Source organism: Plectropomus leopardus, chromosome 1 (genome assembly GCF_026936395.1).
Source record: "Plectropomus leopardus strain MGB_pleo_1.0 chromosome 1, ASM2693639v1, whole genome shotgun sequence".
Taxonomy (NCBI): domain Eukaryota; kingdom Metazoa; phylum Chordata; class Actinopteri; order Perciformes; family Serranidae; genus Plectropomus; species Plectropomus leopardus.
In genome coordinates this window covers 13,854,630-13,867,674 of record NC_142176.1, presented here as the reverse complement: position 1 = coordinate 13,867,674, position 13,045 = coordinate 13,854,630, and the positions used below count along the sequence as shown (strand labels likewise).

The 13,045-nt window shown below is 41.3% G+C and overlaps 1 protein-coding gene across 1 annotated transcript; it reads left to right on the top strand.

Moving 5' to 3' along the window:
- The first annotated feature begins 258 nt into the window (after positions 1–258).
- On the top strand, positions 259–11,109 carry ercc5 (excision repair cross-complementation group 5). Its single transcript, XM_088076002.1, has 15 exons — positions 259–470; positions 1,011–1,186; positions 1,991–2,106; positions 2,269–2,370; positions 2,957–3,020; positions 3,449–3,592; positions 3,691–3,901; positions 4,644–5,582; positions 5,666–5,946; positions 6,116–6,235; positions 7,361–7,574; positions 8,318–8,462; positions 9,074–9,276; positions 9,889–9,971; positions 10,343–11,109. The coding sequence occupies exons 1-15, from the start codon at positions 383–385 to the stop codon at positions 10,859–10,861; spliced, it is 3,405 nt and encodes a 1,134-aa protein (XP_087932128.1). The 5' UTR covers positions 259–382; the 3' UTR covers positions 10,862–11,109.
- Positions 11,110–13,045: the final 1,936 nt, after the last annotated feature.

The following is a 13,045-nucleotide window of genomic DNA, read 5'->3' as shown; positions in this document are numbered from 1 at the left end:
TGTCAGGCGAAGTTCAGGAAATATTACCAAAGTCAGTAAACTTTCCGTCCCGTCCCCTCCTCACAACACTGACCCGTGATCGGTTACTGTGTTGTTTCACTGAAATTCTTATATAGAAATTTACCATAAAACTGATCAGAGATCAGAAAATGGGTGCTGCCCGAAGCCGGTGTGTAACGGCTAAATATGACCCGACGTAATAACGCGGAACCTTCGTGCGTAGCAAGTTATTGCTCTACGGACAAAAATAGTGTGACAAACAAGCGGTGGTTGCAAAGTGCCGCTGCTTTCTTCTTTTTTCCACCTCAGTAACGCGGAAAATGTTCCGATCATTTAATCGCTGTTAATTTTGTGTTAGACTGTGATATTCACAGATGCAGTTATGGGAGTTCACGGACTGTGGAGGCTGCTGGAGAGCACAGGACGACCCATCAACCCCGAGACCCTGGAGGGGAAGATCCTCGCTGTCGGTATCCTGACCTGTGATTTATACATCTATCTATTCATCTATCTGTCTGTCTGTCATTGTTTGAACAGACTCACCCTCTTTTCTTTCTGTCTCTGTCAGATGTTTTGATGTAACTGTGTCCTTTGTGTCCTTTTCATTTTAATTATGTGAAAGAATGTGCATTCATGAGGATGAAAATTAAAAAGCAAATTGCTGAAAAAACAAGCTGGACTTGTTAAATATGGTGAAACCGGTCGACCAGCTCTTTTGACCAGTTTGAGGTATGTTTTTAAATAGTTTTTGATGGTTTATTTGGTCATACCAGCTTGTGATGGTCACTCTAGCTGGTTTATCCATTAAAGTTACTCTAAAATTGAACCCAAATCAATGTTCTTGAGTATGGAGAAATAACAGTGCCACTTTAATTTTCACATTTGCTTTTTCATTTTAGTTGTGATCAGTATATGCTTCCATACCTTCTTTCATGTCTTTGTCAGATGTGTTGATGCTGCTGACTCTCCTCTGTGAAGCTAAAACATTAACCTTAACCAGGAACCCCCAGACATCAGTATATGGCTGAACCAGGCAGTGAAGGGGGTCAGGGACCGGGACGGTAACAGTGTCCAGAACGCCCACCTCCTCACTCTCTTCCACCGCATCTGCAAGCTGCTCTTCTTCCGCATCAGGCCAGTGTTTGTGTTTGATGGAGACGCCCCGCTGCTGAAGAGACAGACTCTGGTACGATCAGTCCTTGGAGCAATGCCAATATTACATATAGAAATAAGTCTGGTTTGACAACAATATTCAGCCTGTGAAGCAGTGACGGTGACAGAGTATTTCCTGTCTCCCAACACAAGCATAACACTGTAGTGAATGCACCTCCAACTGTCATTACATTCTTATCACACTGCAGCTCAAACATACAGGACGATATCACTATAGCCAGTTACAGCATTACTGTGGATGGAATATCCATTTTTGACACCGCCCCCCAACAAAAAAAATTAAAATATAAATTCATTAATTCTGAATAGCACCACTCGAAGAACCCGATTTGTCATTTATATTTAAAAAAGAAATCCAAAAATGAACAGTATATTTGCCCATTATTTTAGCTAAAGATTACATTCATAAATAAAATTTGTAAAGAAATTGCCCTTATATACCACTGTTAGAAAATCAGATATAGATACATATCATATGTAATAAAACATTAACCAAAACTAATAGTTTAGGCAAATCTTGCAGCTTTATTACATAACTAAGGAGGTAAACCCCTCTATTTGGTCATACTTGTGTCTATTTTATTTTATTTTATTTTATTTTAGCCTGTCTAGTTTGTACCTCCTTGTCTCATTATTTTAATTTGAGAATTATTATATTGACCACTGAATGTAACCTTTTCCAAACAAAGTTATAACAAAATAAAACGTTCTGTGCCTCCGTAAGAACAGAATAAGCCGTCTGTGCAATGATTTTGGATATTTCTGCGTGATTCCCACCTGTTCTCTCATGTAACTTTGCTGTGGCTCTCTCCTGCAGGCTCTGAGGAGGCAGAGGAAAGAGGAGCTGAATCAGGAGTCCAAACAGACCAATGAGAAACTCCTCAAGACTTTCCTGAAGAGACAAGCTATCAAAGCTGCTCTTGGAGACCGCAGGTAAGCGGCAGTGAAAGTTTACAGGTGGACGGATTGAAAAGAAAAACACCCCAATGCTTCTCTTCTCTCTCTCTTGCTGTCTAAATAAATCATCAAGAAAAACTACAAGATGAGCTGTTCACTCACATGGAGTCTGAAGTATCCTTTTTTCTCCTGCCACAGTAAAGATCCTCTACCCAGCCTCTCCACCGTGAGGAGAGATGAGGTGGACGACATGTATGTCCTGCCGGCCCTGCCAGCTGCAGAGGACAAAGACAAAAGCAGGTCAGACATCACGAGTCACTGCGAATAAAGAAAGACTGTCGAAAATATGATGCTTTTTCGATTCCAGGTGATAAAAATGATACAATCTACGTTAATTTTACATTCAATTGTATTGAAAGTACTGAAACTTTACAAAAAAAACAGATTCACAAAGACATTTAGCTGCACAGATGAAACAACAGGCAAGAAAATCAACTGAAATGTGGCTGTTGGACTCTCTTAACGAACCCATTACATGCCTGGAAGCGAGTGTTCAGTCACTTTTTCTGGTGTGTGCAAGTTGTTAATTTAAAATACAAATAAATCCTATAATGTGTGCAAAGGACTTTTTTCCTTAGAGGTACAGAGTATTATAGTTTAATACAGATATTGTAAGTAATTGTGAGTAATGCAGTCAGAATATCTGCAGTACACTCCAGAGTTTTACCTCGATTGTTTGCCAAACACGGAGGACGGAAAGCTCATCTTCACATGCGTAAGCCAGGAGAGTCAGGTTAATCCATGACAATCAGCAAAATGTTTTATTTTTACAGTCATATCACCTATAATAGAGGTACTGTAATCTGAATGTGTTTCGTTGTTGCAGTTCAGAGGAGGAGCAGGAGGAGAAAGAGATGGAGGAGACGGATGATGGTTATTACATGTATCAGGTAAAATTATCACGCTCAAGAGCATCACATTTCAGATCACCGCCACCAAAGGATAAAGCCTGGAATAGCTTTTGTTTAAGTGAATATTGATGGCAGGCGCTGATATATCTGGTCTTTTGGTTTTTATAAGATTTGAATATGGTTAGGTTGTTGTTAGGCTCTGGTCTGATCCTGGCTGTGTTACAATGAAGTGTTTTTGCTGACTGAAATTAAAGAGCTCAAATTTCCCATAATATCTCTTGATTGTTTCATTAAACTCTTATGTGTCAGTATCATCTGAAAGTAACTTATATCAGAAAAATCATGACGTTATTGCTATGTTCTTACAGTTTGTTGGTTGGTTGGATGAGTTAACCCAAAGCCTTTTTCGTCATGAATGTCGTGTTTGATGCCTGACATTTGAAGCCACGCTGCTCACTGTGTCTCAGGGAGAAGCGTATGAAGACCCCAACTCTGTGGACATCAACTCTGAGGAGTTTGCCAGCCTGCCTCCTGAAATGAAACACGAGATACTCAAAGACATGAAAGAGTTCTCAAAAAGACGTCGGACCATGTACCACAAACCCCCAGAGGTGCTATTCACACTCACTTACACTCACACTCACTTACACTCACACACACTGACCCATCTTCTGCTCTCTCACACGGACTCCTCTGTAATTTCTCTTAGCGGTCAGGAGACTTTTCGCAGTACCAGCTGGCGGGGCTTCTGCAGAGGAACCAGCTGAATCAGCGTCTGGAGGGTGTGGAGAAAGAGATGAGCCAGCGGAGTGCCGGCGGCGCTCCTCAGCTCTACCAGGAGGACGGGGAGCAGCAAAGTCACAGCGTGGAGTCACAGCGACTGGTTTCAGAAGACTATTCCCACTACATCCTTATCAAAGGTGAGGACAGCTGTAATGGGTTGTTTGTACAGTCAAAGGACAGTTTGTCAGCATTTTACAGGAAAAGTGTCAATTATCAGTTGGACAATTCCAGCTGATTATCAATCAAAATCAAAGAGTTTCCAAAATAGTTACTGCTCGTAACTGCATTATCACACCGTGTCACTTTGATTCAAAAAATACAGCACATAAATCACATCGGTTTGACAGATTACTGTCCATCCAACTTTAAATCTTTGCAAGAAAATTTTGATGCCATATTTAAATCTATGGTTGCCTTGAATGTTAAGATTATGATGTGCTTTAGAAAGCGGTTGTGGTAAAGTAAAAGTTACATGCTTTTTGGAATGGGCCTGTAACTGAGTGTCTTTGGTAACATAGACCGCATCATTTGGATCTAAAAATGTGAACCTGTCTTCATTTAAATGTGGAACAATTTCAAAAATTGTTGACATCATCATCTCTTAGACACATAAACATGGGAAAACAGGGCCCAGGTTTGAAAATGCAGACATTTTCCTTTATTTTGTTTTCACTTCCGAATATGTTCAAGTTTATTTGATATAGCACTAATTTCTGTTTGTATTTTATTTTTGTATGTTTTTAAATCATTGTTTGTGATGTAGTTGTGATCTTATTCAGCTTGAGACAGAAGTCATTTGTTGGATAAGACTTGACTTCTTTGTCTGTACTAATGAAGTTCTTAACAAAGAAAAAAAATTGCTCCGCTTTTCCCACAAAGGCTCCAAAAAGAGCGAGACCGCCCCAGACAGCCAACCTGCAGCTGCTCCCTGGTCCGGCAGCTCCCTGACAGGCTGCAGAAGACGAGCAGCGGACAGACCCGAGCCCCTGTGGCGTCCTTGTGACGAAGAGTCAGAAGTGCAAAGTCCCTCCTCAAAAGTCTCCAAACCCTCTGTCTCAAAACCGTCTCTGCAAGACGCATCACCACCCTCGCCTCGGACACTCAAGGCGATCCAGGCTGCGATGAATGACAGCTCAGACGAGGAGAAGGTGGACCAGGATAAGACGGACGGCAGTGTGTCCCCTCGCACTCTGCTGGCAATCCAGCGAGCTCTAGCTGAAGAGGAAGACGGCGCTGCTGAACACATATCTCTAATCAGCAGGTCGCCCACCAAACCGCAGGCAGATATTCGCCATCCTGTTCCACAAGTGGTCATCAGCAGCTCAGAGGAAGAGACAGATCATGTTCATGTGAATTCTTTGCCTCGTGAAAACTCTGATTTTAAGAGAAACCAAACAGGTCAAAGTTTTCATGTAAAAGACAGTTTGTTTGCAAGTAGTTCTGAAGATGAGCTGGAGGACGTGATCGGTCAGAGAAATAAAGCACTTCGCTTTGCTGCAATTCAAAAACCTCATGAGACAGAGATAAGGTCAGAGGAGGAGAGAAAGAGAGGACAGCTGACGGAGGATGAGAGGACAGGCAGTGAAGGACTGACGGAGAAACAGGAAGAGCTGAGGGGAAGAGAATCAGAGCATGGAGCGATCACAAACTCACAGGAGGCCCCTGCTTCCATCCGAAACACATTATCCACTAATCTCGCTGCTCAGCTACGTGGAAAATCTGCAGAGACTGAAATTCATAACCAGGCGACTGGAGCTCTAGAGGAGACAAGTAGAGATGATGTGAAGTCGGAGGGCAGTGAGGAGAGCGAGTCAGAAGGTACAGTAATCGTCGGGTAGGATCGCACTGCTACTTTCTGAAACTAGCAGATAATAAATGCTACTTTTGTATGATTTTCCCAGAGAGCTTCATCGAGGTGTCAGAGGAAGAACTTAAAGAAGAGGATGAAGATGATTCACTTGTAGCGACAGAAGAGAAAGGATCTCCAGATGAGGTCCGTAAAGAAGAGACTGAGCAGGAAGAAAAACCAGGTGAAGGTTTGACAGAAGCTCCACCTGCTGCTTCCAAATCAGAGGAGGAAGACAACAAAAAGACACAGACTGGAGAGAAAGAGTCAAAGGAGGGAACACAGACAGAATCCAGCTCGACTCCAGCGATCAGTGAATGGGAACACTTTGATATGGTACGCATTCCTGTCAGTGTTAGAAATACAAGATTTAATGCTAATAACTTTTAAAAAACCCCACAAATGACGTGTTTGAACCAAACCGCTGTGCTTTAGGCTGGTGAGTTCAGCAGGTTATTGTGTGTGGGACGGGACTGATGCAGTGGCTGTGTGTGCTGTGCTGCAGGAGGAGCTGGAGGCTCTGGAGAGCTCCCTGCAGGTGGAGCAGAGCAGCCTGAGGGAGCTGAAGCAGCAGCAGGAGCGGATGGCGAACACAGTCACTGGACAGATGCAGCTGGAGAGCCAGGTGAACTAAAGACACTTCAAATCACATAAAGCACAATCAATCGCAGCTTTTATCAAAGAATCATGATTGGGAAAATAGAATAAAAATGTAAATATTTATGCATGAGATATGACGGCAAGGGATGAGCAAGTACGCCATTATCTGTATCTTTTATCTGTTCAACCAACTAAGTTTTCTCTATACGTATTTGTACTGGGAATGGGTGTGGCTTAAACTGGAAATGCGTAGGACTTAACCCAGTGCTGTTATTTTTATTTTTATTTTTAACCTGATATTATCACAGGTTGATTTGAAGTTACTATATTCCTCATTTATTAGAAAACAGTTTACAGAAAAATTTACAAATCTACCTCCAGACTGTTTTTATCACAAGTGTAATAGATTAAGCAGACCTACCCAAATGCTGACTTTTTTTTTTTTTTTTTTTACACATTTTACTGGGATGATGCGCTTACTTGTATCTGTATCAGCTGCTCGTTTCATACGATTACTTAGCTGAACCCTAATGAAGACCTAGAGCTGCAATGCGGATGTTATTAGTCCGTTACATGGCAGTTTTATGTTTTTTAGCCTTATAGATATAAGTTCGAAAGGGCCTGCAAAAGGTCGTTATCAGCCTATTTGGCAGTCTGCATATCCCACGTTGTTGAACGGTCGGAGCCTCGTTAGGTTTGGGTGAAAAGCAAATTTGGAAAATGTCATATCATGGTACTTCGGTAAAATTAATCAGTTAAAATTATTCAACGCTGACTTTTGGTTTCACACGGGACACAAACGCTGCTCTCCTAGGCTAAAGTCCTGCATTTGATTGGCCAGTCCGTCACCTCTCTCCTATGTGCTCCTTTGCTCTGTTCTAATTATTACAGCCACGAGAGGTCGCCTCCTATTAATAAACCTAAGCGACCATTTCATATGCATATCTCAGATGCCTAAAACCACTGGTAATGGCCATTTAATAGCCTGATAGTAACCAAACCGAATAATCCAGAGAGGGCAGGAGGTTAACTTGGGGTATACATTTCTTTGCAACTCTGCTAAACAATTTCAGAGCCACGCTGTCAGTGTTACTTCAGACTCTTTGTGTGTGTGTGTGTATGCACTGACATGTCTATTCTTTGATACCAGGAGCTGCTGCGGCTGTTTGGCGTGCCGTACCTGGTGGCACCGATGGAGGCTGAGGCTCAGTGTGCAGCTCTCGACCGCGCCGACCACACAAACGGGACCATAACGGATGACTCAGACGTGTGGCTGTTTGGAGGGCGCCACGTCTACAAGAACTTCTTCAGCCAGAACAAATATGTAGAGCACTACCAGTACAGTGACCTACAGAACCAGCTGGGTCAGTGCTCCCCGTCATCTGTTTAATGTTTGGTCCTTTTTAAGTATTTATCCTTAATATTTCATTTTATTGTGCCCATTTCTTTTTTTTTTAAAGTTGACTTTGTTTTAGCTTTATTTTGGAGTCTAAAGGTTAATAACAGCAAAAATGTATTTTACTTGTAGATTCAAGATGCCAAATACATTCACAAAGAAATATTTTTTTATATTTTTAGATATAATTTGCCATTTTCTCTTCCTATTAAGTCTACATTTTCCCACTTAACTCTTCTATTTTTAAGTGCATAAAAATTGCTTAGATCTTAGTTTTAGGGCCAATCCAGCCAACTTTCAGTCAAATTAGGTAACATGTCAATGTCCAGTTTGATGGAGAAACAAACCAAACAATGGACACTGATTAAATTTATGTTGCTATTTCATTGGATGTTTTTCCTTTGAAACCTGCAGATACCCCGATTTTTGTATATGTTTTTGAAGGTGCTCATATAATTTAGTTGCATTCTGACTTTCGTGAAAGTACAACAGCAGGAGATGTTGTTGGGCTGTTTTGTGGCCTGCTGAAATTAAAAGGTAAGGTGTTGAAATTGTGTGAGGTTAACACATTACTGCGCTAATCCGATGAGCTTATGTTGCACATATCAGAGACACGTGGTCGTGTTTTGATGGGCTGTCAGCGAAGGCGGAGCGCATAAGGCAACACTTCTCCCCCCACTTTTTAAAATTTCTCCTCTCTCTCTGTCTCAGGTCTGGACAGGACTAAACTGATAAACCTGGCTTACTTGCTCGGAAGTGACTACACAGAGGGCGTGCCGGGGGTGGGATATGTCACTGGCATGGAGATACTGAACGAGTTCCCAGGGCCGGGCTTGGAGTCGCTCACACAGTTCAGGTGTGCTTCAGTGTTTTGCTTCTGTAGTCCAGGAGATTCAAAAGTTGGTGGATTTTCGTTCGTCCTGCAGCTTGTAGTTGCTAGCACCTTTTTTCTCTTTTTCATAAATTTGTAAAACTTCTCTCCTGTCATGCTTAATCCATTAAGTCTTTCTTTATTTTCACCGTGAACTTCAGGAAAAATGATTAAAATAAACTTACATCTCTTCTTTCTCTTCATCACATATCATCTGGAGATTTTTTTCTTCTGTCAGTGAATCATCTGCATCCTCTTTAAATTCTTCTGACACCTCGATGAAGCTCTCTGGGAAAAACCATAGAAAATAGCACCTAATATAATACTAACAATAAACTCACAGCTGAACTGAATGAATGTCAACTCAAATTATGCATGATCCAGTATTAAATTGTAACTGTCCTGGACAAAAAAAATCCTTATTTAATACAATATCTTGTTTGTTTCCTTAGTTTTTTAAAAAAATACACCGTACTGCTTGGGCTTAAACATTTATTATAAAAGTATTCTACGCATGATTCTATTCAATTACTAGTTTTAGTAAGATATTGCATTTTTTAACCATGATTAGCCTGGTTATTGTTTCTGTCTTCCAGTGAATGGTGGGCAGAGGCTCAGCAGAAAAAGCGGCTGGTGGCTGATCCTCGCGACACAAAGGTTAAGAAGAAATTGAGGGACCTGAAACTGCATCCTGGGTTCCCGAACCCTGCTGTGGCTGAGGCTTACCTGAATCCTGCTGTGGACCAGTCAGACAGCTTCTTCAGCTGGGGGCGCCCGCAACTCGACATGATCAAAGAATATCCTTTCTCCAGGGTTCCCATGGTCCTGGAAAACCTGAAAAAGTTGTGGAATTAGTGAAAATTGTTCAAAGTTTTAGAAACGTCATGGAACTTTTGTTGTTTGTAATCTTCCGTGGATAACCGTCCAAGTAAGATAACGGAACCGCTAATTTATCTCCTGTAGCTGTTGACGTAAAGTAGCGCTGATGTGTTGATGTGTGACAACGTTTGGTTTGGAAAAAAAGCAGCATTCACATCCAAAAGCAGTTTAACACTTGGTGTTAGGCAGAACAAAAATAGATACAAAAATAGAGTCTGCACACTAGATAATGCTCTCATCTACTGTGGACTGTTTTTGTATTTTTGACAATGTTTGGTTTACCATCACTTATGTTTCTACATTTTCTCTCCATGTTACATTTCTGTCTGAATGTCTGCCAGCTAGTTTGAATCCGATATATTGGAATAACGCCCGGCAAGTGGGGCGAGAAAATCTTTTTTATTTTAAAGGATTCTTGAAAAGTCATGGAAAAGTTTTGAAATATTGTCCATGAAAAAGTATGGGAACCTTGTTTCTGTGTGTGTGTTTGTTTTTATTAATGTGTAAAGTTTCCTTAACCAGCCTTTTACATTTTGTCTGAATCGTTTTGGGTGGAGCAGTCGGAGGACGGAGGAGACTCTTCAGCCTGTGATCAAGCAGCTCAACACCCAGCAGGTAACCAGCAGTACATGCTCCCCAAGGCATACTTTTACAATTAATTGCAGAGGAAATAATATGGGGAAAGTCTAACTAATTAACAAAACTAATAGTAAAACATAGAAATGAATATTTAAGTAAATAAATGCATCCACAAATTTCAGAAAATGAACAGCCACATAAGATCACAAAGGAGGGACTTTACTTTATTTATCAGAAGAGGTGGTGTGGCTGAGGTGTGATTTCTATTTTATTTTATCTTGACTATCTTACAAGTATTTTCTTTGAAGAGCATCCCTGTGTCTTGTTTTTAGTCACACTCTCTTGAATGTCTCCAGTTTGATTGTGTAAGTTTGAAACACTTACATCATCTTACCGTTTTGGTTTAGACTCAGCTGCGAATCGACTCGTTCTTCCGCATGGAGCAGCAGGACAAGCAGACGATCCGCAGCCAGCGACTCCGCAGAGCCGTCACCTGCATGAAGAGAAAGGAGAGAGAAGGAGGAGAGGAGGAAGAGGAGGACAGTGAGGAGGAAATGCCATCCCCTAAGAAAGGCAAAGCAGCGAACAAGAGTCCGAAGAAAGGAGGAGAGAGAACGGAGGAGAGGCGTGTGGTAGGAGGAGGGTTTCTGGGGTCGGAGGTGATCGCTGAGCCTCCTCTTACATCTCTGAAGGATGTGAGCAGCCGGGAATCTCCCTCAGTAAAGGCCGTCCCTCCGTCCACTCAAACTGTACCTCAGAGGGCGAAGAGGAGCAGCAGCAGCTCTGGTGAGGACAGCGATGATGGTATGGATGTCGCTATGGTTACAGCCCGATCTGTGTTCGAGGGCAGCAGACGAGGTCGTGGAGCGAAGAACACAAGAGGGAGCGGAAGCATGAGAGGAAAGGGACGGGGAAAGAAAAAGTGAACTTCAAACACACAGTTTTCATGAATTATCCAAACAGTTTTTATATAAACCTTGAAACATGGTCACAAACTCTCAAATAATATCTGTGATATTATATTTGATATTTATAAGCTAAATGTGTCAATGAACTCTGATGAATTAAGCTCGTTTTGTAAACTGCTGATGTGCCTGAAAATATTTTTTTAACCTGTTCAGAAGTATATCTGTGAAAGGAATAACAATATTTTGCATTAAATCTTTGAAGTACATTTTTTGTTGTCGAGGCATTTCCTTTTTTAAGGAAAAAAAACATCTATATTTATTAAACAGATTTCAAAGCATGCTATAAACCACGGATACTCAATTTGCTTTGGGGCCACTTTTGCATGATTTGCATTATGATAGGAGGCCAGAGAGATGTTTCTAGGACTTTAGGATGTTTATCCAATTTTAAGACATTTTTAGCATTGTTGGACATTTCTAGAATTTTAGGAAATTTCTAGGATTTCAGGTAATTTTTTTAGGGTTTCAGGACATTTCTAGGATTGTAGGACATTAGGAGCTTAGGTCAGACCTCTGTTGGGGGATGCGTGGCAAACAACCTCTATTTTGATGCCATTTAAGCACTCTGGCAGTTTATGTATACTAAATGTGCACAAACACAATTCCCAGTGTGAATCTATTTAATTTATTGTGAATTAGAAAACGTTTGGGGTTAACCCGGCACCCTATTGGGGGCCAGATTTGGCCCTCGTGCAGTAAATTGAGTACCGCTGTTTCAGACAGTATGGATTACTAATTGCAAAACAGAAGTTTTCTAATATGTTAATTTTTTTCAACCCATAAACAAACATAGACACAAACACATTACACACACATTACCTTGGAATCACCCTCCCACCCACACACACCCGACATGTCCTAGTAGGCACATAACATATTTATAGTAACAGAAAGAAGAGAAGATAAAAAATAGGAAAGGAAGGGGATGAGGGGATGAAGACAGCTACTGATCAGATTAAATGTCTATTGAAATTAGACAGTTAGGATAGGAGAGAGAGGGATCCCAAATTCTGTGGAATCTTTTCACAGATCCTCTTAATGTGTGCTTGATTTTTTGCCAGGAGGGTTAGGGCTCTTCCACTGTAACAAAATACTGGCTATGAGGGGACTGAACGCAGCAAGGTCAGTTTGGTATTTAGCTAATCTACCTTACAGCGGAGATACACCAAAGTAATTGGGAGACATTGCAGTAGAAAAATCTGAAGAACCTCATAGAGGTGTGTGTGTGTGTGTGTGTGTGTGTGTGTGTGTGTGTGTGTGTGTGTGTGTGTGTGTGTGTGTGTGTGCGCGTGTGTGTGTGTGTGTGTGTGTGTAGGCTGGGGAGAGAGTGCACCTGATATAGTTCATGGGAAACAATCTCTTGGTCCTAGTATAGTTGATCCTGTAAACCCCAACTGGTCCAGTCTCAAGGTCCACATTTCTCCTCAGTCATTAGTTCAGGATCCACACCTAAGATAAATGACCACACATCTCATTTTATTTCACAACACGTAAACAGTACCTGCACTTAGAACACAATGAAATAAAGCATACTGTAAGAATAAAGTACAATTACTTGACTCAGTGTATTAATAGCACTACAACCAAAAACTTACATGTAATTGCTTTGAGGCCAGTGATGCTGCAAAAGCACACGCCAATGCTAATGGGCCGAATAATACCAAGAACAGGGCGATAAAATCATTGTCATACTGGGAAAAAAAGGATGGCATAATCAGTGAGTCCCTTAACAAAGTCTGTACTTCCAAAAAAAGTGTCTTTTTTTTACAAACTTTACATGTTTAAAAGTTACTTGTGGTCCATTCAGAATGGACCCATAACCCACTTTTGGACCATGACCCATCAGTTGGGATCCACTGCTGTAAACCGCTGTAAACTGTAGAAAACTCATCCAAGTGCATGCACAAGTGGAGTAGATCCTGAGCAGTGCATCCTTCCACCAGTTATCATCCAGCTTGAGCCCCAGCTCTTTTAATCTAGCCTAAAAAGAGAAGACAGTCGTAAATGACGAAGAGAGATTATAGATTGATTAAACATTGTTTTGTGACCACAGGCAAGTCATTATATTCTCTAACTAGAGTTTTGATTGAATTTCCACAGCAGATGTCAGTTTGGCTCAGACTGCCTTCGTTTGTTGTTCTG